This window comes from Spermophilus citellus, assembly GCF_964194105.1.
Source record: "Spermophilus citellus genome assembly, chromosome: 19".
Lineage (NCBI taxonomy): Eukaryota > Metazoa > Chordata > Mammalia > Rodentia > Sciuridae > Spermophilus > Spermophilus citellus.
This window is the reverse complement of record NC_138201.1, coordinates 5,840,111-5,866,610: the sequence shown is the minus strand read 5'-3', so window position 1 is coordinate 5,866,610 and position 26,500 is coordinate 5,840,111. Positions and strand designations below refer to the sequence as shown.

The 26,500-nt window shown below is 39.5% G+C and overlaps 1 protein-coding gene across 1 annotated transcript in view; it reads left to right on the top strand.

The window, feature by feature from the left end:
- The window catches only part of CNTN3 (contactin 3), a 335,296-nt gene that overhangs the window by 241,694 nt on the left and 67,102 nt on the right, over nucleotides 1–26,500 (top strand). Inside the window, exons 6-11 of the mRNA XM_081276337.1 lie at nucleotides 2,399–2,602; nucleotides 3,651–3,753; nucleotides 4,270–4,454; nucleotides 8,186–8,322; nucleotides 9,241–9,370; nucleotides 10,899–11,049. Coding sequence (XP_081132463.1) covers nucleotides 2,399–2,602; nucleotides 3,651–3,753; nucleotides 4,270–4,454; nucleotides 8,186–8,322; nucleotides 9,241–9,370; nucleotides 10,899–11,049 — 910 coding nt within the window. The remainder of the gene's footprint in view (nucleotides 1–2,398; nucleotides 2,603–3,650; nucleotides 3,754–4,269; nucleotides 4,455–8,185; nucleotides 8,323–9,240; nucleotides 9,371–10,898; nucleotides 11,050–26,500) is intronic.

Here is a 26,500-nt window from a genome sequence, read left to right as displayed (position 1 = left end):
TTCTGGCTGCCTCAGGAAAGAGAGAGGGCAGCCATATTGATTTCACATACAGAACACTTTGGAAAGAAGAGCACATTCCCTTGCCTCCCTTCAAGCATGGTGAGGCTGTGGGCATTGGGGATGTTACATAGGTCTGGATACTGAGAGCAGCAGAAAGACCCCAGAGGGCTATAGATAACAATAGCTGCTAGTTTTAACAGTTACAGAATAAATTCAGCCTACTCTATCAGCATTATTTGTCTTTATAGTTCATTCAGTACTGTTGTAATGGTGGTTAAATAGGAATCAGTGTAGGCATGAGAGTAACTACTGGGTGGAGGCTTGCAACACATTTTATTTTCATACAACTCAGTAGACAACTTCATATTTCACAACCTAGCGCCTGACTCATTAGACGTTCATGAAACATGCTTTACTAACATGACTGAAAAATCAGTTCAACCTTAAAACTAGATTTCTGAGCGTTCCTTTCGCGGCTCATTGGCTGATCTTGGGAGACACCGAGCATTTATGTTTGCTTTGGGAGTGGAAGTCAGTCATCAGTCTTCATTTCCAAGTTCTTGGCAAGCTTTTTCCATTTTGGCCTTTCACATGCCCTAGGCTGTACCTGCAGTGCTTTTATTCCTTTTTTGCTGAGAGTTCTCTTGTCCTTCCAGGTTTGTTCTTTAGTCATGCAAGATTGTCACCTGTCACTCTGCTTCGACTTATTCTAGTTCTCCTCCAAATCACACACATTGGCCCAGTCTGATCTGTATAATGGTTTCCTGTCCCTAACCCTACCACATTCAAAGATCTTTAACCATCGAAATGATACATTAAATGCCTTTGAACTTGTCACTTATTAGTTATTTTTATTTGTACCTATTTTCCAAAAGTTCTTTCAAGAAAACATTACATTATTTAACCAATACGGTAAGGTCAATACAACTGTAAAAAAAAAAAAAAAAAAATTGTGCAGAGAAGTAGGAGTCCAGGAGCCATCCACAGCTACTGTGCTTCAATACCCACTGGCATCTGAACGATCTCAGCCAACTAGAACCAAGCAGCATGGTATTACTTAGCCCCTGTTATTGCAGAGAACAAGAGCTCTTCTGCATAAAGTTGCTTTTCATAGGCCCTGAAGTTCATGGAAACACTCATAGCAGACTCTACTTGCATAGTCAGTAGCATGAATTCATCCTTAATTAACAAGTGTTGATCAAGGACTTATTAAATGCCTTTGGATGCTTCAAGAACTTGGAAATGAAGCCTGATGACTGACTTCCACTCCTAATTTGAGGAGAAAGAGAAACAGTTGGAGTAAAATTAGCATTACTTGTTTATCACATGATAGGAAGACAGATAAGTAAATAGGTCATGACTTCTTGGGTGATAAATGCATTCCCTGAAAGATGCCTTGGGTTGCCCTATACAGGATCCCAACCGAGATAAGGACCTTTAAGGAAATCTTCCTTGAGGAGTTGATTCCTGATGTTGGAGAGAAATTTTGCAGACCCTGTGGAAGTCAGCAGACTGTGGTTTGGTGTTTGTTAATCAGGTGTCTGTCACTGTGATCAAAATATCTGACAAGAACAACTTAGAGGAGGTGAAAGTTAATTTTGACTCACAGTTTGAGAGGCTGCTCTGAGCCTGAGATGGGCAGAACTTGGTGGAGAGGTTCTGCGCTTTTCATGGTAGCCAGGAAGCTGAGGGAGGGCAGGGGGAACCTACTGCAAGAAGATATACTCTTCCACAACATACCCCCAGCGACTAACCTCCTCTAGCCCTGCCCCTCCTGCCTAGTGACCACCCAGTCAGTCCATCAAAAGTAAGATGGATGGTTAAGATTGCGGCTCTGACAATCTAGTCATTTTACATCTGAATATTTCTGCATGAAGTTAGGAGTTTGGGGAGGGCACTGCACATCCAAACAATAACAATGTTGAAAGTGAAGGAAACAAAAAGAGAGGCTTTGAGAGACTTTGAGCAGGGACTTGGCCCTGAAGGGACTCCTACTGAGGTTAAGCAATTATGCATTATTCCCAAGAAGATAGAAAGTTGTGCAAAGATTGATGTCAGAATTGCCTTGATTCTGTTGGTAATTTTGAAATAGCATAGAATGCACAGTACAGAAGTACAGGCTAAAAGGGAGGAAGACCCAGGCCAGAGGCTGGTTAGGAGGCCTGTGGAGTAGAGGTGGTGCTGAGAGCAATATCATGGCTCCCAGAGGATGCTGATCAACTGTTTCCATCATAGCAGAGAAGGAATGCAGAATCATTTCATCTCTTTCTCTTCTGGTACCACAGCAAAACCACCCAGCATGCCTTTGAAGTGAAGGTAATTTTGTATATTTCAGGTCTCCTGTGAGAAACTGACTTCAATCATGGAATTTATTTCTCTCTCTCCCAACTTTTGTTAGAACTATCCTATGCTTGGATCTTCAATGAATATCCATCATTTGTTGAAGAAGATAGTCGGAGATTCGTCTCTCAAGAGACAGGGCACCTCTACATTGCCAAGGTGGAGCCATCTGATGTGGGGAATTACACCTGCGTAGTGACAAATATGGTGACGCATGCCAGAGTGCTGGGCTCCCCCACTCCCCTGATGCTGCGCTCTGATGGTAGGAAATGTTTCAGTGTCCTCTGACTGCAAATAGGGTCCTGACTACAGGTAGAAGCAAGCTAGGAAAAGTGAGAAATATATCTGGAAAAATTATCAGTCAGAGGGGGCAAAGATTATTGATGAGTAGGTGACAGAAATAATTATATAAACCCTAGGTCCTTTACATAATCCTTACTCAGGACCTCCTCCATAGCTTTCATAGACCACTGCCAAATGGAACAGGGGTTCCTCATTTAAAGATCATGAAGAATTTCAAGATGGCAGCAGGGGAGCACTGAAGCAGGCCTGAGGACCCAGAGCTGGGACCAGGTTTTGTTCCCATCAAGCCCAGGAAGTCACCTGCTCTGACTTGCCCGCTGGAGGTTCCTAAAGCGCTGAGTATTTTTTTAGAGATTAAAAGGCATCACTGAAAAACAAAATTAAAAATCTGCTTCATCAACACCTCCATGGCTGCTGTTTTAAGAGTCTGTGAGCAGCAGTGGGAGCAGATTTGCTGCCCCTTAGCTAGGGACCTATTTTAACTAAGTCACATCTAATAGGGCACAATGCCAGAACACACAGTATGGAAACACCTTCCAGGCCCTTAAAATTGAGTTTGACCTCTCCTGTTTATTAAGTCACTATTTCTTGACTCCAGGGAGCCATTTAATAAGTTTAAGGTTGGTGTCTATGCTACTGGGGAAGTAAATTTTCCACTATAATTTTTGTTCCTTAGGAAGTTTCAGGAAGTCTCAATGCATTCATTGTTTATTTCAGTTTGACTACAAATATCCACATTGAATACAGAGTGACAGAAACCTCCCATTTTCTACAGTATAAAATGCGCGTTGTTCCCTGTAATGGGACAACTTGTAAATACTTATGAATCTGAGAATTCCAAGTTCTTAAGTGCTTATTAATGTTGCATGTTTGAGCCAGGTTAGCACCAGTGAGTGACTTAAATCACCGCAGAAAGCTAGTTCCCCATGGAGCAAAATAAAGTTTCATTTAAGAAAACAAGGCAATTTCAAAGGCAGCACTATCAACTTAATATTCTGGATTCACAGGTGTGATGGGTGAATACGAGCCCAAAATTGAAGTTCAGTTTCCAGAAACTCTCCCGGCAGCTAAAGGTTCAACTGTGAAATTGGAATGTTTTGCCCTTGGAAAGTAAGTTTTGTTATGTTCGTCTGTGTGCTCTACCACTGGGTTGCTGTAGGAGATTGGGGTGGATTGTGACAGGCTCCCCTTTACTTCTAAAATTTACTTACATTTAGAAGGAAGGAAATAATGCAGGAAAAAATATGCATATATAGTATACATATATAATGTAATTTGAAATTTTCAAGATGATTTGGAGAAAATTACTATGCCTGCCTAATTTCATGAACTAAAATGGTGTTCTTTCTCGTGTCCATTTGTTGTATTATATATTTTAGGCTTCGTTTTATGTTTTTTCCTGTAAATCATGAATTTAGTCAAGAAAAATGCAGTTTATTTTTGTTAAAATATCAACTTTAAGGGTTAAATCTTTTGGCCTCATGTGCGTAAGTGAAAACTGGAATGTTATGCATTTGAAACCCACCACTTTGGATCTATCTTAACCAAAGCTTTTTTTTTTTTTTTTTTTTTCAAGTCCAAAAGGCTTCCAGACAATAGCAAACCAATTGATGATTTTCTTCTTAGCCCTGTACCCCAGATTAACTGGAGAAGAAGTGATGGGATGCCTTTCCCCAGCAAAATCAAATTGAGGAAGTTCAATGGTGTGCTTGAAATCCCTACCTTCCAGCAGGAAGATGCAGGCTCCTATGAATGCATCGCTGAGAATTCACGAGGAAAAAATGTGGCCAGAGGGCGTCTCACCTACTATGGTGAGCATCCCTGGCTTGGGCAAATTGGATTTGCAAATTGTGGGGAGATTGTAGCAGAATCTCCATTTTTAACTTGTTCTGCATTTTATTCTTTCTTATTCTGCTCAGTGAGGATGGACATCTGTCATGGCAGGAAGGAATTAAAAAGAAATAAAAATATGCAATAGGTTGGATATTTATTCCCTTTGCATTTTAAAATAATTCATATGGTAATGAAGTATTTCATACTTTTTTAAGAATGACCTTTCATACCCTTAATACATTGGAGACAGATCTCCTTTCTGTCTGCTCTCTTCTCTATGAAAGGAGGTTTTATATCTTTTTTTGTATTGGTTGTTCAAAACATTACATAGTTCTTGATATATCATATTTCACACTTTGATTCAAGTGGGTTATGAACTCCCATTTTTACCCCGTATACAGATTGCAGAATCACATCAGTTACACTTCCACTGATTTACATATTGACATACTCATGTCTGTTGTATTCTGCTGCCTTTCCTATCCTCTACTATCTCCCCTCCCCCCTCCCCTCCCCTCTTCTCTCTCTACCCCCTCTACTGTAATTCATTTCTCCGCCTTGTATTATTTTTCCCTTTCCCCTCACTTCCTCTTGTATGTGATTTTGTATAACCCTGAGGGTCTCCTTCCATTTCTAAGCAATTTCCCTTCTCTCTCCCTTTCCCTCCCACCTCTCATCCCTGTTTAATGTTAGTCATCTTCTCATGCTCTTCTTCCCTACTCTGTTCTCTTGTCTTTTTCTAAGCAGAAAAAATTGCCTACTGGGAAGAATTACAATTACTGTATCAGAGAATCCAAATAAACTCAGAATCTTGTTGAGTTTATCAGTATTATTTGGTCCTGTACAATAATGTATTTGTACTCTATTTGCTGCCTTTAATTTGTAATCACATTTATTTGATGTACTGCTCAATTTGGATAAGGAAAGAATAATAATGTTACCCTTATTTGGAGTCTCTTTGGAGGAAAATTAGATTGTCTTTTTCTTTTCAAAATTCATTTCCAATTTCCTTTTGTTTTAAAAAAATACAAGCCCCTTGGTTTTGATGAAAATATGATTTAGAAAGTATAAATACATGATTTTACAAATTGCATCTGTAAAATACGTATAAATGTAAGCTCATTGAATACGAATTTGCAATTTAATCATTATAGACATTGTAAAAACTAGTGCGCATTCACCAATTTTGTGAAAGGCAAATTGCATTATGGTCTATTTGTTTTGGAAACTGAGAACTGAAGCAGTGTGCAGTGCACACCTGGTTAGCATGCAGGGATGTTACAAGGACGAGTGGGGTAGACAGACAGTTACTGAAATGGTAGGGCTTCTCAGGTCCCCATCAAAAATCTGAAGTCTGTGAAAGCAACAGCTCTGACGAGATCCATACTTGTTATGTTGCCTTGAGCTTTTATGATCTGTCAGAGATAAAACACAGACCTGAACTAGTAGCGCAAGTCCTTCTGTCTTGTGATTGTCTCTTCTTTGACACAAGGAGTTGGGTATGGAGGGAAGCATCTCAGGTGTCCAGGTCTCAGTTGATGGGGAAATGTGGGAATGGTGGCGGTGGTAAGGAGAAGATGAGCACTTAACTTACATGGATGTACAGCTCAAAAGCCCCCACAAAGGAAGTCACCTTTGTTCCTACGTAGGCTAGTGTCTTTTTTTCCTCCCTCCCAGGAAAAGAAGTGACCGTGGAGAGAGTGCACAGCAAAGTCCAGCTGTCTTCATGTTTCAGCAGTGTCTTTACCCCTCTGTAGCAGAATCCCTGCCTCAATCATAAAGCACTATATGTCTCAGATGATGGGAAACAGGAATTTGTCATCAGACTGTGGCTCAGTCTCTTATTTTTACTTTTCTTTCCTCATTTGTCCTTTTCCTTTTTCCACAAGTTGGCATCTGCTATAATCCAAAATGGCCACCAACAGTGAGGAGCAGACCAGTGGCGGGAGGGATGAGGTGTCTAGCCACCTGCTCCTCAGATCCCTTTGGCTGCATGTTTACCCATAAAGCAATCACTGTAAGGGAAACTGATGTAAGATCCTCCTTCTGGAACACAGTGAAAGGTGGATTTCCTTGGGGTTTATGGGAAAGGTGAACATAGAGAGAATGAAAACATGAGGTTATTTTAGAAATAAGAAAAAGAAGAAAATAATGCACAATAGAAAACCAATAGCATCTGCTGTACCTCATAAAGAAGGTAGACTCTTGCTTTAGTCTGTTTTATAGATAATATGATATGTACCTAAGAAATAAATCATAAATTAAAGACAGAGTTTTATGGAAGTTTCCATTTTAGAAGACTAAGATTGTGCATTCAATAAATGCCATGTAATTCTCTGTCCTAATATTTCATGTAAAACGTGGTCTGATAAAATATTTGGATCTCATGTGATGGATAAAGGAGGAAACTGTGATTAATGTGACAGTTATAATCCCAGGGTTGGCTTGGTCCAGCAAATGATACTCCCATTTGGAGAAGAAGAATACTAATATGGACATTGCTTGGAAATTTTTGCTGGAAACTCAAATCTCCATCAAAATCTTATCCATGAGTTTATTTGAGATCTCATTCCATTTCAGCATGGTAATTCCTGAAAAAGGAAAACATGTTGTAATATAAAGTGGAGAACAGTGATTTTGGACTGAACTATACTTCATATTGGGCAAGTAGTTTTATATAAAACAGATAAAAAACAAAAACAAAACAACAAAAAATAAACAAGGAAAAACTTAGGGTGGTACATTTTTGGTAAAAGCTAAATAGCCCTAGTTTCATTTCAATTTCATTTACGAAAAACCAATTTTATGAGATAGAAATGGAGAGACAAATCTTCCCATGGTCGCAATTAAATAGAAATAGATAAACTGTTCTTCCATATGGGGAATGCAAATACAACTCCACAGTACACATCGCATGCATAATGCAACGTGAAACCAGTAAGACATCTCACCTCCCAGTTTGGGATCTAGATTGCAAGCTGAGACTTGGCAGAATACACTGTGTATATCTAGTGGCTTCCATGGCAAGTGGCACATTGCTTTCATCTGTAAAAAGAATTTCCAAATACCTTGTAAAACATAAATGGAAATGATTAATCTACTCGATCCAACTGATTTGCATACATAATTTAAGTTGCATCATTTTCTTCTCTTTCCGGTAAAAATATCATATGATTCAAGTGAAACCAATTTATCCATCTTTTGCTGTTTCATTTTAATTCACTCAGAGGTTCCTGAGATGTTTATTGGTTTGTATTTAATTATGAGTTATTTCTAACTTGATGGAAATTGTTTTACTCAGTTATAGAAATTTTTTCCTATGAAAATTAATATTTAGTTCCTAATGAAGACCAGCATTTTACTGTCAATCACTTATTAAGTTGTCATCACTTGTGATCTCATAATTCAGAAATACACTTGAAAAAAATCAACTTTGTGTACCTGCATTACTCTCTATTAAAAGACACCTGAAGAATATCATACAGATGGAAGAGTTTGGAAAACTGAATTAGAAGCTTAATGAATTTGGCTTAGGGAATGAGAGATCACAGCATCCATCTTCAAATTTTATACGTCCCCTCAGTAGATACTTAGTGGATTAAATATGATTCTGTCTTCCTGGTCACTTTAATCTGTTACCTGGAGCCTAATATTCATTTATACTTACCTGGATAAGGCTTTTATTTTTTATTTGCTGTTTGCTTTACAGCAAAGCCTCATTTGGTTCAGCTCATAAAAGATGTGGAAATGGCTGTGGAGGAGAGTCTTTACTGGGAATGTCGGGCAAGTGGAAAGCCCAAGCCCTCCTACCGGTGGTTGAAGAATGGAGATGCCCTGGTACTTGAGGTAAGACAGCCTGCCTGTCTTTCTGCCCTCAGCCTGCTCTGTGTTACCTGAATGCTTTCTCTAGTTCCCACTACCAAAAGTGACTGGTGGTTTTCACTCTTTTCCTTTGTATCTCAGGAGTGAAATGAATGGAGAATAATAACCCAGTCAAGTACCCAGTCTGCCAATGAGAAGATATTTGCAACTTTGCATATTTTCATTGGCCAAGGGTGATTTGTGGTTTTGTGAACTTAGTCTATAAAATAATACACTATGGTTTTGGTATTGAAACCAGAGAAGGTCTTCCTTTAATCAAATAGAGAAAGTTTTTCTGTTTTTCAACTTGTATGGCCTCTGGAGAATAATTGTTATATCTATTACTCGGTTGCCCTGTTACCTGAGCACTGATTTTCTGATTCACCTTCGCTCTCTAGCTATGTAATCTTGGCTCTTTTTTTTTTTTTTTTTTACTAAGCCAATTATGTTCCTTTGCACTTCAAGACATAATTATCCATACTTCTTTAAAAAACCCTGGTAAATATGTGTGTTTTCAAGAACACTTTTTATACAATAAATTTATAATTTTCCAACTCACATGGTTTTTAAAAAATTGTAGTGAAAATCTTTTCAGTTGATACAATGGAACATCCTTTAAAGTCTGAAACTTTAACATGGGTTAAAAATAAAAGGACTTCCACATTTTATTTCTGGCTTTATTATTTATTTTACTAATATACTTTGGGGCTATATGATGCTAATTCATATTTACAGTGTGTCTCTCAACTTTCAAAGAAGGAAAAGGTTCAATTTCAGGTGAGCCCGCTTAATACACTGAGGAAAAGGTAGACGTGTTGTGTCTGATTGAAATGGTAGTGAGTAGTGCTCATTTTTTTCTTCTAAAATTTTGCTCATGCGCAAGACATTTTTGTTATTGTCTAGGAGAGAATACAGATAGAAAACGGTGCCCTTACAATATCAAACTTAAATGTGACTGATTCTGGCATGTTCCAGTGTATCGCAGAAAACAAACATGGCCTCGTCTATTCCAGTGCTGAACTCAAGGTTGTTGGTAAGACCAGTTTTCTCTGCCCTTCATTGTTCTTGAATCCTCCCTTCTTGCCAGAAACTGAAATATGTGCTTTACATATTGGATTCCTGCATCTAGTAACACTTAGAGTGTCAAACATGATTATTCAGGGTTTCTAACCAAAGCATGCATTTGAATGATTTCTAAGGAAAAGTAGTAATGAGGGACAAAATTAGAAACCAAAAGTTGAAGTAAATCCACAGAAGGAAGAAAGTGTTGGCGTGACCCAGTCTCTGTCCAGCTCCTGGTTTGTGGTGAAGGAATGCTTCTTAACGCAAAAGTGATCTGGGCCTTTCCTGCTGATGGGCCATCAAAGCAAATACCAAAATTGGAATCAATACCATTTGATTGCAAAGGGGTTGCTTTTGTCTTTATTCTCGTCCAATACTGGACATACTGAAGCCTTAATTAGCCAAGGTTTCACTAACTGAATTATGAATTCTTTTCTTCTTGTTGCACAAGATATAAGAGGAGAAATGATATGTTTTATCATGTTTAGGACAGTTTTCCCAAAGGACACTTACATTGCAAATGATGGAAAATTCAACATTTTATCCTGTTATGGCATAGCATAAAATAGGCAAGGAAAGAAGGAAGGGAGGTAGAGGGAGGGAATGAAAGGGGGAGGAAGAAGGAGTTCATCAGTCTATGCAATTTAAATGGAGACTGCAGATTTCAGCCTAACTTGATCTAGGGTGCAAATATCATCATTGGTATTAGGTTCCATGTGAAGTTTCCCAAGAAATTGAGTTTATTATCATAGTCAATCCATGGGAAAAAAAATGATGGCTTTCTTAATAGCTTAAGCTCAAACACTAGCCCTGCGGTCAGTGGCATCAGGTAGCCTGATTTGAGTCATTATGCATCTATCTGCTTATCACTGACCAATCCTTATGGCCAGAGGGTAACAAAGCCCTGATGGGGTAGCGCATCGGCTTTCAACAGAATACAGTCTTGCTCCAAAGTGTATTTGGAAATGCCTGGAGATAGTATTGGTGGTTGTAAGTAGGGGGAGGGATGGGGCCCTTGTGTGATATTAGCATTTGGTGGACAGAGGACATAGAGGCTGCCAGCACTTGTACAGTGCACAAGACTGCCTCTGCACAAATGGTTATCCAAGTGCTGTGCTCTGGAAGTCAGCAGAGATAAGTCCTAACCCCATCTTCATGGGATGAGCTTTTAAAATTTTTCTGTACTAAGTGATCTCCTTTAGTTCAGTGAGCTATTTTAAAGCCTTTACAGTCAACATTAAAAATTCCTACATAAAGTAATTGTTTCAAGATTTAAGGCCTGCCCCAAACACCATAGCACACATTTCTTTTTTAACAGTGAAACCCCGTGAGTGGTGCACCATAAATCAAATAAATCTGGTGCCAACATCATGCCTGTCACGTTAAATCTAAACACGGCTGTACTGTCAACCTTTCAGATTTACAGGAAGTTAAAAACATGATCCAGTGCTCATTAAATCGATGATCTCTCATTCTCTCTCTTCTTTCATTCTTTTCAGCCTCTGCTCCGGATTTTTCAAAGAATCCCATGAAGAAGTTGGTTCAGGCCCAGGTGGGCAGTCTGGTGAGCCTGGACTGTAAACCCAGGGCCTCCCCCAGGGCGCTGTCTTTCTGGAAGAAGGGGGACACAGTGGTGCAAGAGCAAGAAAGGTATTCTCTTGTCCACACAAGTGGCCGCCGACTTCCTTTTCATATTCCTTTTCATATTCCGTAAGGTCACAGCAGGTCTTCCACATGAGCCTCAGTACCATAGCATCTCAGTGGGCCAGGAGGTGTTCAAGAATCAGCACAGTGGTAGTTTTGTTCTCTGATAACTCTCATGGTGACAGTCGCATGCTGGTGGAGTCTGAAAACAGACAAACCCTCATCTAATTTCTCCCCATATAGAAGCCAGTCTTGTAGCAAGGGGTTTCTTCCCCAGTCCTCTGGGAAGAACTAACCAGAACGGTAAAGGAATGCCAGCCCCAGAAGCAAGGCAGCATCATGCAGAACAAAGAGCAGATGAAAATGCAACAGCCCGTGCAGAGATCTACACACACACACACACACACACACACACACACACACACACATGCTGCTGGCCCCTGTGCCGAATCATACACAACACAGGTGTTTCCTTTCAGCCAAGGCTTACTGGTTTGTATAATAGCATTGAAATGAAGAGGTAGAATGAGCTGAGTTAAAAGCACAATTCAAGAGCCCCAGGGCCTGGCCTCGCATTTTCCTTCTGCCTTTTACTAGCTCGGTGAAGTGACCCCATCTTTCTGGGCCTCATTTGTTAGTGGAAATGATGACAGTTTATGCCTCATGTTGAGAAGATTATATGGACAAACTGCATAAATATTCATAAAGCACTGAGATCAATCCCTGGCAGAGAATAAGCATATGTCCTAGCCATTATTACTATTTATTAAGTACTTACTATCTGCCAGATACTGTGCTCCCAGCTTGCGATAGCACAATAACAACCCCGAAGGGCCCATGTCCATAGGTTGAAACCACGTGGCTATGTTACAACAAGTGGTAAAAGGTAAGTTTTCAGATAGAAAGATTAACTTGAGTTAGTTGTATGGGTCCAAACTCACCTGAGTCCTTAAAGGAGGAAGAGGAGGACAGAAGGATGGCCAAGGAGATGTGATGTTCAAAGATGTGATGATCCCAGACAGATGGGAGGAACAAAAAGGACCATCGTGCGTGTGGCTGGATTGTAGGTTATAGTAGGCACCGTTGGCACAGGAACAGGGCCTTGACCTCATGACCTCCAGGGACTGGATTCTACCAATAGTCCCACGGAGCACAGAAGGTTCTAGAGCTTTGGGAAGGAGCTAGGCTCTGCTAACACCTTGATATTGGCCCACTGAGAACTAGACTGGACTTCTGACCTCCAGAACATGCGAGAATACATTTTCCTGAGTGTAGGCCCCAGAGTTTTCAGTAAATCATTACACCAGCAACAGGAAACTGAGCACACAAATTACCTCCTTGAAACATCTCTGCAGCTAAGGAGAAAACTGGAGCTTAGAAGGATTGTGTGATTTGCTAAAGTGATTCTTTAGTCTTCTCTGATTGACAGCCTTTTCAGCCTCACTGTTTATACAGGATTGCAGGATCTTATAGGTGATCTCAAGTGCTGAAGCAACTCCTAGTGATTACTTTTGAAAATGAGAAGAAAAAAAAAAAAAAAACAAGCAATAGAACCTCAGGACAACTTACTCAGATCCCTTTTCTAAAGTTGCAAAGTCCTCTTGCAGGCAACCCAGTTGAACTGCTTGTAGATTATGGGCCCAGAGAGATTTTCCTGAGTCAGTACCCCACAGCATGTGCAATGCCACCATTCCTTGACAGCAGACACTGTCCTTAAAAGGCAAGCACGGGGGGACAAGGAAAAACTGGGACCCAAGTGGGTAGACCCAGTCCAGCCCAGTGTGTGCCACACAGAAGAGATTGCTAGAACAGGAAGCTAATTACTGACTTGGAGTTTGATTTTGTAAACTGGTTTTAATAGGACAGTATAAACCAGTTCCTTTGGACTGTGCTAGAAGTTAAGTCTTCTGAACAATCGCTAACTATGTTGTGGGGACATTTTAGTAGTTTGATTACATACATGAATTAGAGAGCGATTATTTCCCCAGGACTCTCTGGGTTACACAACAATAAAGCCACTTGTCCTCACAGTAGTATACAGAGTAGGCAGAGGTTTTAATCTTAATTTTAAAAGGGGATTTTAAAAAGATTAAGAGATTTACAGACTCTAACATTAGCTAAAGGCATAAAGGAGAGATTCACTCCCACAATGTACAGGGATGTTGTAAGTTCCGGAGTCTAAACTGGAATTTCTGACTTGGACATGTACAATCCTTAGTTTTTTTCATCTGTTAAATATGGACAATAATTGTGAGCCTCACCTAGTTGTATAGTATAAACCTTTAGCATGATGACATTTGTAGATACATTGATCATTAAGGATGAGGTTATGCTACAAATAAAGTGTTGAAAGTAACACTGGCTGAAAAAAGGAGTTTCTTGAGTGTTGTTTAGGAGTTCAGTGGTTCGTTGGTCTCTCTGAAGGTAGACAAAGGTCTGCCTCGACTCAGGTTCACACACATGCACCTGCCCTCATGCTCTGCCACCATCCTCACCTTGTGAACCAAGAAGACTGCCTGAGCTCCAACCTCGCACTGACATCCCAGGCAAACACAAGGAGGATGATAGAAATAGGTATACTTTCTCTATTTTAAGAGACTTCTCTGAAATCCCATATAGCATTTTCCCTTATACCTTATTGATCATCAATTAGTAAATTAGTTCCCTGCTGTACTGAATAGCAAGAGAAGCTGGGAAGTTTGGGCTTTTTTTTTTCCCCTTGGAAGGAAATGGCCCAATGAAGAACTAGGAGTACATTTTCCAGTAGAAAGGGGGACATGCTTGCCACTGCAGCAGTGTCCCTGCTAAGGACAGATAATTCTCTGCCCCTTCGGGCTGACTATCCCTCCACTTAGCATTCTGTATGTCTAGCATCTCTGCTGCACATAATAAGGAGATTTTTCAGATAGGAAGGTAAAGTGAGGAGTAAGAAATGTGTTTAAGGAGACGGTCCTAAGAGCTGCAGTCCTTCCCAGAACTATGGTTTGAATTCGTTTCTGTCTCTTAGACAGCAAAAGCATTGACGAGCCAGGGCCTCGATGCTCAGGGAGAAGACTGCTAGAAGCAATTATAGAACAATGTGCAGATCTGACTCTTCTCCAAGTTCAGGGGCGAGCAGAGTGGGCTGCAGCCTTCCCTTGGCTTGGAAGCCCCCTGTCTTTCCCTCTTGACTTGGACTGAGGCTCCAGCCAAATCAGGGGAGCTCATCAAATGCTAGATTTGCTGTGGTGGTTCAGCGTTGGGCTGCTCCAACTTATAAAGGCTGTTTCTAGTCTCTTTCAGGGGACAAGTGAATTCATTGGGGGACAAGTGAATTCGTTGATGCATTTGAGAATAGAAAGGGAGATAAAATTTTTGGTAAAATGTTTGAGTTATTTATAATAAGATTTGAAATTCATTTGATTTTTTTCTCATTAGTTAATTATTTTGATAGGCAAACTTGGATTCTTCAATGAATAAGAGATATACAATCAGTGGGAAGCCATATAACTGAGTGGCTATTGAGAGAAAAATGCATTTTGATTAAGTAAACATTCTACTATCTATAGTATCATTCAAAGCCTAAGTCAGATTAAAAAAAAACACAAAGTTTGAATATGTCCTTTTTTGGTGGGGGAAGTTCCTTGAAAATAGATGAGAGATAGGGGAACAGAGGTAAGGATTGAAGGAAAGGAAGGAAGGACGGGAGGGTGAGAACTGCAGAAGGAATCTGATCAAACCTGGGTACACAGTGAACATACCACAGTGAGTGCTGCCTTTGTTTCTAACCATAAGACAGGACTTAAAAAAAAATCTGCAAGTAAATAGAAGAATGACCAGGATTGTAAAGGAAGGGGAACAGGGGGAAGGAGGAGGGGAGAGGGAAAGGGAAGCACTGGGGTCCAATCAGAGCCACTTAATCCCATGCTTTATGATTGTGTCAGAATGAACCCCAATATTACGTAAAACTGTAATGAACTAATAAGAAAAAACCTTTAAAATCATGTCTTTTTTAAAAAAATTAAGCTATTTTATTTATAATCAATAAACTCTGCTTAAACATCTTTATATGCATACAACCCACCTCACAATTGTTCCATGTCACCAGATTGACAAGAAAGGACTTTTGCAATTACTATTTTTATGAGAAATGTCCAGATATCACCTTAAAAGCTAAAAAAATAGCCACATGCCTTTAAAAAGTAGAATTAGAAAAATAATTTTCAATTTTAGTATAAAAATAGATTTGAGGAAAGGAATAAAATCCCATCTATGTAGCACCATTATCTAAAAATGAAAAAAAAAATATGATGTAAATTCATCTTTATACCTATTTGCTAAAAATAAGGAAGCGACAACATGATTCTTTTTGTATGTGGGAGAAGCAATACAAGAAGTTCAAATTTTTTGCCTAAAAGGTAGTGAACAGCAGAGATGAGATCAAAATTCTACATGGAGCTTAAAACACTAAACACTATTCTCTTAGAAGCATTCTCTATAATATTTAATCAACATAAACGAGGAAGACTACTTTCAATTTCTTTGAACGTTATAATCATTGACCAGAATCCTGGCTTTAATATCCATACTACTTATCAGTAATATATCACACCTTTATTTTAATTACTTATTTAACCTGTCTTCCCTGCCAGATGACAGGTCCTGGAAGACAGGAAAAGTGTCTGTAGAAACTGATTTTTAGTTATATATATATAATCATTTAATACATAAAATATAGTATATATTGACATATTTTTATGAATTATGTAATTATATATGTACTATATATAATTAATTGTTATGTAAGTCACATAATACACCTGAGTGACTATAATCCACCTGTTTTTAAAGTTTTTATATCAGCACAACAACAGTTTTGAAATTACAAATCAGCCATGGAAATTGGATCTAAGTCAGTGAGTCACTTACATTCCTGAATTGCTTTGGAGAAACAAGGGTTGTTGCTCTCAAGTATGGAGACGATGTGAGTTCTGTTGCAACAAGGGTTCCTGCCCATCAGGTCCTGGAAATTCTGTTCTGAATAGACACCAGGGCATATAGTGCAAACAGTGAGTCCTGAGTTCTTGGAATTATGTTTCTGTGCATTCATTTGGAAATTCTTTGAGTACCTACTTCATGGGCCAGGCACTAGGTATTTGCTTTCTGTCAGAGAAAGCCACACCATCGTGTGCAGCTTTTCAATGTACAGCCAGGTAGCACAGGACGGTTACAGTAAAATTCAGTTTGCAAGGTTCTGGATATGCAAGGTGGACATCTGCACAAGCATTCTGGAGAAGACTGGAAAGATCCTGGGGTTCTTGGGAGAAGAATTCTCCAGGCCAAAGAAATAGCATGTGCAAAGCACAAAGGCCAGGCACAGGATAAAGTCAACAGAATAAAATAAAGGTAGCAGCTGGCTTATCAAATCAAATTTATGTTGGAGAACGGGGACCAGGGCAGTAGTGGGTATATTGGAGTAGGTGGAACCCCAGTTAGCAACCCTCCACCAGCCTGCACATGAGAGCAGAACAGACAGAGCTAACCAATGGAGGTGGGAATGGATTTTCTAGGAGTCTGAGAAGAGCTTAATGCTATAGGACCTGCTCACTGATTAGACTTGAGAGAGAGGTAGGCATGGGGGTGAATCCTGGATTTCTGACTTGGGCATCAGGCATTGTGGTGGACCCATTCATTGTGACAGAGAACCTCCCCAGAGATGAGGGAGTAGGGCTAAATATGCTGAGCTCCATTTGGGATTGGTTGATTTTTAAATTGCATGTTGAAAAGTGAACTGTGTGTGTCTCCCACCATCCATACACACACCTACCATATCATCACCTTTGTGCAGGGTGGGGGCTTAGTGAATGTGGAACTTGGGAATTAGGGCTGCAGGCATCACAAACGTGGAGATGGCAGTCAGTGTGTGGTTGTGTTGGAAGGTAGATGCTACTAAGTGGCTTAAAGTATGCATTGTACCCCTGAAGCACTGCACACTCAGGTTTTAACTAGAGAGACCTGTTTTTTTGCAAGCTTAGTTAGTAATTGATTATTAAATAATCTGAAATTTCTAGCATTCAGGATTGAGCAAAGATCATTTTTGGATTTTTTTTCCTTTGTGTTTGCATCTTCCCTTATTGAGTTACATTGCTGCATTTTTTTCTTCCCTGCAGGAAGCATCTTTCTGAATAAACAAAAAATGTCTGGCCTCCTGAACATCTGATAATATTTCACCAGTTGTTGCTGTTTTAATGCAACTCCATTCACTTATTCACTTGAATTCGTGTGTTTTCAAATAAAAAAAAGAGTCAAATTAAAATTGGATCTTTTGTCTCCTTTAAGGAAACGAAAATTGAAAATGACTCTTGGGAATATGAATAGGCCTGGCTTGGGAGAAGAAATAGCCAGTTGGCATATTTTAGAGAATGGTTAGCTTTTTTTGCCACTCACTGGTACTTAAAACACATTAGCCAATTATTTTTAAAAATGAGGGCTTTCATTTCAATGTTATTGCTTATAATAGTAAATATTTTATTGCAATAGCCTCAGTTCAAATGAAAGTCAAAGAATGGCCCATTACATCTAATTAAACACACTAAAATTGTTTTAGATATTCTGTGCAGCATTTAATACTATAGAAATTTATGTGCTTTTTAAAGAAGTAGCGAAGATTTTTTCCCCAAAATTTGAGTAGCCATAATCTAGGTAGCATTTTCAAAATGCATTAATCAATTCTTTTTTGTGTGTCTAGTTGGGAACTGGCTTTAAAATGCAGTTAGTATTTTATGCTGTTGATTCCATTTATATGAAGGTCCCGGAGAAAGCTCAGATTTCGTGACAGAGAAGAGTAATTACTGCTTGGTGGAGGCTGGGTGTGGGTGAGGAGGGAGAGTCGGGGGCAGGGGAAGCTTCCAGGGAGAGAAAGCCGTTCTAACCCTTGATTGTGATGGCAGTTATGTTTGTGACTGCTTGTATTTGTAAGAACTCACAGAACTGTACCTAAAGAGTGACTTGAACATTGTATATAAATTATGCTTGACATGCATGAAATTTTACATTCATTTCATCCTGCTTCCATGAGTAGGTCCATCTAGCAGTTTAGAAGCTCAAGAGATGTTCTCCTAGATGGCTACTTGTTCATCCGAGATACCTTGAATGATTCACCAATGGAGAATCTAAACATTTTCCAGGAACCAGGATAATTGTGACAGAGCTGGGACCACTTGGCATCTCTATCATGACCTTAAAGCTTTGGTGACAATGTGCCTGGGAGGTCTGTTACTCTCCAGCAGGTAGTCAGCTGGTACCACCCGTCAACCACCATCTTGGCCAGATAGTTTCTGTATCCACCCTTCCTCTTCTTTCTGGATCCCTGGCTCCTCTAATCACAATGGAGTCCCTTTTCCTTCCTGCTCTTCAATGCTGGTCCCTTCCCAGGAGACTTCCAGGGCCTCTTCATCCAAGAGCCTGACTCTGTCCCCTTCCCCTTCACCCATGTGTACCCATCTAGAGAGCAGCTCTCCGGCCCATGTGGGTGCTCAGTGAGCTTCAGTTTCTTCACTTGGCTACACCTGAGGTCTCTTCTAAGCCTGTACTTCTGAATGCTTGCCTCCAAGTTCATTTCTAACTCTTGAACTTTTAAACACAGGGGAGGATTTTCTTTAATATGAACCATGCTGTTGCTTTAAGGTACTGTACATTAGCTGCTGCTTTAAGGTACTGTACATTCCTGTCCTCTACTTGGAGGGAGAGTCCTCCATCTGTCCACTAGTTTGTGATATCATTATGCAGTTCTGGGGACCATAGACCGCACTGGTAATGCATAGATGAATGAGAAATACCAGGATCCCTCAAGGAGCCTACAGTGGGTGTGGAATGTGGAAAACTAAGCCAATGACCAGGATTGTTAGATTTTATGATTAAGGTGACCATATAATTTGTTCTACAAATTGGGACATTTTCAAAGGGAAGATGGTACTGTTAGTACTGCCTTCAGGACAGCATGAATGAACTAGGACAGGCAGAGGACACTGGACACTGCTGTCTTGTCCATGAAGCAGCTGCGTATCCACCAGTAAGAAGCACAGAGACGAGATTCTGTCTCAGCCCTGGGTCCTGGGAGAGCATTCCTCCAGGAGGGACACCTCACAGGATGTGACATGAAAGGGAGCACAGCAAAAGAGAAGGGGAAGTTTCATCTACACAGAAAGCATTGCTTAGTTAAGAAATGAGGCCTCTTATCTATGCCCGTATTCCAGTTGTGTGTCAGTGGCTAAGATCATCTCTCCTGATCACAAAATCTGGAGAGCCTGACTTGAGATCTTTCCCCATAGACACTCATCCCTCTCCTTCCAAGGAGGTGAATTCTGGAGTAAGTTTAAAGGGACAATGGAGATTCCAGGGTAAATGTGTGCAAGAGTCTCAGAGTGGGGAGAAGAACCTCCTTCCCGGTCTGGTTTCCCAACCTGCACCTCCACATCACCCATGCTTTTTGTGGGGCTGCACATTAGCCTCATAACACTCATTGTCTATGAGAAGATTAAGAGCAAGTGCAAGTGAAGTCATTGCTATCCAAGGGTTTGGAAGTGGGCTGAGACTCACAGAAAGCATTCTGTGAAATCACATTCTCTCCACTGTACCCATCCACCACCCCAGCATGTTCCTACACAGCTTCTGCATTAACTGCAGGGTAGCTAAAGTTTCAGTGCATTTGAATCATTATTTACATGAATCAGTCATACCTAACTGGCATGCATTATACTTTGTGTTAATCATCTGTGTCACATGAAGTTAAATATTAAGTTTCAGTAGCTTCTTTATTTAACTTTAGCAGGTACAAGGAGCAACACATCAAATGGGTCACATCTTGGGTCTGCTGCCTACCAAACTGTGTGGTTTAGAAAAGTTACATAGGCCCTGAGTTTTGGTTTCCTTATGTAAAAATCCTTGACTTGCAGGGTTAGTAAGCCTGTTGGTACCACTTGCTTAGCATATGCTCTTGGCAATAGGTGGCCAAATGAAATTGGTTGTATCCGACAAGCAGAGAAACACATGGGTTCCTTTGGACAAATTAGGTAGTACTACCCCTGCCCCATTTCTTCCACTCAGTGGAAAGATAATAATAGTGTTTGTCAAGTCCCTAGCTTCTACATAGGTCCTCAAAAATAAATACCTGATGCCTTTGATACTATTTTTAACCTGATTGATTTTTTTTTGTAGTGTCAGACACCTTCAGAGTAGCTGAATGGAAAGGACAGCTTGTGCCTTTCTTTATGGCACAATAATCTCTTTTATATTATTCAAACCTTCTTCAGTAAGTGAATTCCACATAAATATCATGTTAAAGACATCAGTGACAAATGGTCTCTGAAAGTATATCAACTTAACTTTGCAGATGACCAAGTGTTTCTTAAATTGAGCTTCCAGATTTGTTTTTGATGGATTATGAAAGTTGGGGACTTTGTCAATGTTATAATTTTGGTGAGGGAAAGCTGATTAATGAATCTGAATCAGCCTTCAGAATACACTTCAATCCAGTTTGTTGCAAGAACTGGGTAAATTAATTGATATCCATGCCCAACTCAAATGTTTTATTTATTTGGAGGATCTTCCCATGCACAGTCTCAAAACAGAATTTTTAGTCATACTGCATGTCTCACCCAAACCCGAAAGCCAGTGTACACTTGTCCATAGCCCAATCTGTTCTCCTTATTTCTGCTCTCACTCAAAATTACATATATAATTATATGTGTGTGTGTCTGTGTTTGTGTGTGTGTGTATATATATAATATATATATATATATAAAATATATGTACTATATGTGTGTGTTTTAATGAATTGTATAAAACCAAAATATTATTGCATACCACTTTTGCATATTTTTCTGCTAACAAGTTTGCAATAGGAAGAAACAGGAGCTTTCCCTTAAACTAAGCATATTGACTCTTTGGCACCATCAGTATAGAGGTGGTAGAGGATACACCATTTTCTTTTCAATAACTCTTAAAGGACAAAGAAGGAGATTTCCCTTTACATTCTTCATGAATGCTCTTACAATTTCCTCTGGCTTGAGTTTATTTTCTTCTCAACCTAGAAAACTCCAACTCATGTCTCAAGGTCTGGCTTGGTCTTACCTGCCAACAGCACTCTTCCTGAAGCTGGGCAGCCATAACTGCTCTTTCTGTTTTGCCTTGGTGACTCCCTCATGTCTGTCATATCAGTTATCCCACCAGGGAATTGGCAGTTCCTGCAGAATACAGTCGCACCTGAATTCTGGCACAACCCTTGCCTTATCCATCCTGTGTTCCCAGCTCCTCTGCCATACGTCTTTGTTCATGTCAACCTTCATTCACTACTCAAATATTCATTTAGCATCGACTGTTCCCACTAATGATTGCTGCATAACAAATAACCTGGAGGCTTAATGGTGTAATAGAACAGCCATTTTATCATCTCTCAGGGTTTCTATGGATCAGAAGTCCAGGAACACTGCAATTGGCTGGATGGTGCATGCTCAGGCTATCTCAGTCGGGGCTAGAGCAAGAGAAACCAGAAGACGCTTCTCAGACCTTTCTCTCTCCTCCTACTGTCCCAAGACCTCTCCTTGTGATCTCTATACACAGCTATTAGGGGTTTCCTCCCAAAGGGGTGCCCTTTCAGGAGTCAGAATGATTCCTTGAGCAGCCACAGGCATGAAAAGTGAGGATTCACAGTAGCAAGATGGAAGCCCAATCATCTAGGCCCCTGAGTTGATTTCTTATTTGTAGCAAATGCCTGAAAGATCAACATATAAAGAGAAAAGGTTCATTGTGTCCCACAGTTTTAAAAGTTTCTGTCAATCATCACCCATTGTTTAGGGCCTTTGGTGAGGCAGCACTTTACAATGGCAGCATGTTTAAAGCAAAACCACTCTTCTTAGAGTTAGGAAGGCAAAGAGGGGAGGAGAGCCAGATCCTCCCCGATCCCCTTTGAAGACCATCCTCATCTACCAAAAGACCTCCCCCAAGGCTCCCCATCCTACTGGTTCTACCAGCTCCCAATACCTGGGGACCAAGCTGATTCCACATGCCCTTTTGATAAACACTTACAATCCAAACTCCCAAGACCCAGTGCCATTTCTCTGCATTCCATTGGTTCCACAGATCAAAGAGAGAGGAGCTGGACTCCCTTTTTTTATTCCTTTCCGGGGCTTTCTTGAGTTATACTTGACAAGTAAAGGTTGTGTGTATTTAAAGAATACAAGGTAATGTTTTGACACACACTGGGAAATGACTGCTGCTATCAAGCTAATTAACATATCCATCACCCCACATAAGTACCATTTTTAATGCATATGAAAGCAGTTAAGATCAACTCTCTTTCTAGATTTCAAGTGTACAGCAGAAAGTTATTAGCTATAATCACCATGCTGCACATTAGACTTTCAGAATTTATTCATACTACATAACTGAGCCTTTATATTCTTTAACCAACATCTCCCCAGTTTTCTTACTCTCCGACCCTTGGCAAATACTGTCCTGCTGACTTTTTAAAATTCTACATGTAAGCAATGTCATTCGATATTTGTCTTTCTGTGTCAGGACTATTTCTCTTAGCAGGCCCTGCAGGTTCATCCATGTTGTTGCAAATGAATGGATTTTCTTCTTTTGTAAGGCTAATGTATTTATCTGCTGGTGGACTTTTTTTTATGTACTGGAGATTGAACCCAGGGTCTCATGCATGCTAGGCAAGCATACCTCACTGAGTTACATCACCAGAAACCCATTTTAAAAAAATTCTGTTTTAAGACTGGGTCCCATTAATTTTCCTAGGCTGATCTAGAAATTGTGATTCTCCAGGTTAACCTCCCAAGTATCTGTGATTACGAGTGTGGGCTGCTGCACACAGCTGCTAGTGGACTTCTTAGAGGAGCAAAAGCAAGATGGCTTGGATATGAGGTATCCCCCAAGGAATCATGGTAAAGGCTTTATCCCCAGTGCATTGATGTTCAGAGTTGAGTGATTAGACCACAAGGATTCTGATTTCATCCATGGTTTAATCCATTGATAGCTACAGATGTAGCTACAGATAGCTACAGGTGGGGCATGGTTGGAAGAAGTAGGTCACTGGGAATATGCCCATGGGAACTGTATCTTGTCCTGGTCCCTTTTCTCTCACCTCTTTCTCTGTGCTTCCTGGCTTCAGTATGCTAAGCAGCTTTCCTCCAACATGACCGACTGCCATGATAATCTGTCCTATGAGGCCTGCCTACCGTAGGCAAAAATCTTTGGAAAATCATGAGCCAAAATAAACTTTTCCCCCATTTTCCCCCTTTTAAGTTGTTCCTCTCAGGTATTTGTCAAAGTGATGAAAAGCTGACTAACACACCAGGAAAATTCCATGGGTTGGAGATCAGGGTAGCCATGTTTGGGAAGTGCAGTCTGAAACACGGACCATGTGCTTTGCATTGTCCTGGGCTCTGAGGATAGAGGATGAATTAGAAAGACATGCCCTCTTCTTCATGGGTTTTGCATAAGGAAGAGACCTAATATAAGTAAGCTAAAAGAGATCATTTCTTTAGACATAAAAGAAATGAAAAGAATGATTATATGGTGTATTTGAAAAAGGCCTTATTAATGAAGTAATTTTTTAATAGAAAACTAATCAGGAGGAAGGGCAGTGACACCGAAGTGCCATGGGATTGGGGGGAGTTAAAAAACATTAAATCCCACAGATGAACGTCGTTGAAGACTTGGCAAAAATGTTAGATTTTATTTTAAATGGAATGTGAAATCATTTAAGCTGTGAAAGCAAGAGTAACATAATCTGATTAAAAAATAACTCTGGCTGCAGTGTGGAGAGTGGTTTGAATAGAAAAAGGAGGAAAGCAATGAATCTGATTAGGAGACAACTCAGGGTAACTGGAGGAATATTTAGACTTAGATAGTAGAAATGGAGAAGAGGATATATTAGGGAGGTAGAACTGGATGAATATGTTCCTCAGATGTAAATTTTTATATGTAATAATCACACTTATGGTTAATGGTGCATGAATTACATGGATCCCCCTTGGCCATTAGAATAGAAGTCTCTAAAGAATAGGATCTATTTCTTACTCATAGTTTTAAAAAATTTGTAGTGCTTTATAAGTACTCAACAAATACTTGTTGAAGGTTTTCATCCTCTCTTGAGCAATGTGCCATGTATTAAACATATCTATAATTTTTTAAATTTAATTTGTTCAACTATTCCTGCAAAATATATAAAATTGATTTTAAAATAGATTTCTATCCTTGAGATCTCCTATTTAAAATATGGACAGTTCAGTTATAGTATTTTCTCCCCTTCTGGAAGCCTTTCACAGAAGAAGTGATTGGATATGTAGATAGATGATGGATGGATGGATGATGGGTGAATGGATGGTGAATGAATAGATGAGTGGCTATATGGGTGGGTGGATGAAAGTTTGGGTGTGTGGGTGGATGGATAGGTGGATAGATAGTGGCCAGATGGATGGTAGATGAATGGATGAGTGGATGGGTGGGTAGGTGGATGGGTGGATGGATGGATGGATGCTCAGATGGTCAATTATAAGATATAATTGCCATAGCATTTCTATACAAGGAAGTTATCAGGTAGAGTGGTCATGATGATTGCTACCTTCTATATTCTGATGCTTAAAGGGAAGTTATTCTAGTTTTTCATCTATTATGAAATTTCTACCAAGTTAGTATACTTAGGTCAACTTCTCACTGCCTAGAAAACTAAAAAAAATTATTTTACTCTGTGACCTGTTTTTTACTTTGTGATCTTATTTGTGGATTTTCTAATTCTGTCCTAATGCAGATTTCATTGCTAGGGCAGTTTCTGTGGGAAGATGAGAGTATTTGACTCTTTTAAAATCTAAAATCCTGGGGAAAAGTCTGTAAATTAAGGTAGAATATATAAAAAATTCTATTCCTAAAAAAGGAAGAGCTGATTTTCTGACCTTTTACATTTAAATGCCAGACAAATAAATACCTTTAATTTTAGTGTGAAGATATGTTTAGGCACTGAATTTTTCACAGTGTTTATTAATTGACTTAATTGGAAAAATCATAGTACTTTCAAGTTTGACTTAAATCTTATGTTTTTCTAATTTAGATAATTGAAAATTCTTATACGTCAATATATTTATTATTTCTTTATTACTTCCCCCTGGTTTTAATCACTCTGTGTCTTCTTGTTTATGTTATTTACTTGTATCATGTCTTCTTCCAAAGCGTTTGAGACAGTTTGTGAAAGTACACACAGACCAAACATTGAGAGGAAAATTTGGAGAGAAAAGATATGCCAGATTTCTAATTGACTTAAATGTGAGTTACATTAGGGTATCAAAAATCCTTACCAGGGAATCTTTATTGCTTATAGCAGAGCATGTTTCATACCACAGGTTCAGAAATGTGCTGCAGAATGAATGTGTGAGGTTCATTTATAGAATATGTGCCAGCAGTTGTACTTCGTAGTGGAGGTCCACAATTTGGACCTAGAACCTTGTGCCAACAAATGAAAGGAGAAAAATACTGCTCATTAACAAACAGTATCCATAGAATGCAATAAAACCATTTGATGAGGAGATATACAACTCTCAATAGACCAAGAAATGCATACATGTGAATCCAAATCTAATGGATACGCATAAGAACCAAGAAAGGCAAAACATCCTTAAAACAAAATTGAACCAATTAATTTTCTTCTCCCAGTCCAGAGAGAACTATCAGTTTTTTTTTGTTTTGTTTTATTTTGTTTTTCATTTTTTAATTAATTTATTATTTTTTTATTGGTTGTTCAAAACATTACAAAGCTCATGACATATCATCTTCCATACATTTGATTCAAGTGGGTTATCAGTTTTAAAAAAAACATTCCAGGGACTGGGGACATATCTTCGTGGCAGAGCATTTGCCTAGCTTATGCAAGCCACTGGGTTCAATCACTAATGCTGCAAGAGAAAAGGCAGCTGGGGGGAAGACTCAAGCCTCTGGAAGAGTAGATGAGTCATGTTTCTTTTAGCTACCTTTGTGTGATTTTTTTAATGTGCATATTTTTTTTCAAGTGTGTGTTCAGCATCAAAAATTTGGAGAACATAGGAAGTTCTGCTGTGAAGATATAAAGTCAAATGCTTAAAAGTCAATTAGGTTAGTATTGAAGTTTCTATCCTCTTACTAAAAATTTGGTGGCTCCCCAGGACCTGTGACTGAATAGGCTGTTAGTGCTTCTCTGCATGGAAGAGGATCCAGAAAGTTCAGGTTGTCATTTTTGAGATTTCTCTTGGAAAACAGATTGGAACCAACTCCATAGGGTAGACAGATGTATGAGTCTAGACCTGTGTACTTGAGTTATGCAACATTAGCACTCTATTTCTGGGCAAGATGATTTATAAGGAACAAACTCTCAAATGTGCAACAGTCATCATAGGAAAAAAGTCTCTCCGTAAGGTACTTCTAGAAAGGCTAACACTAG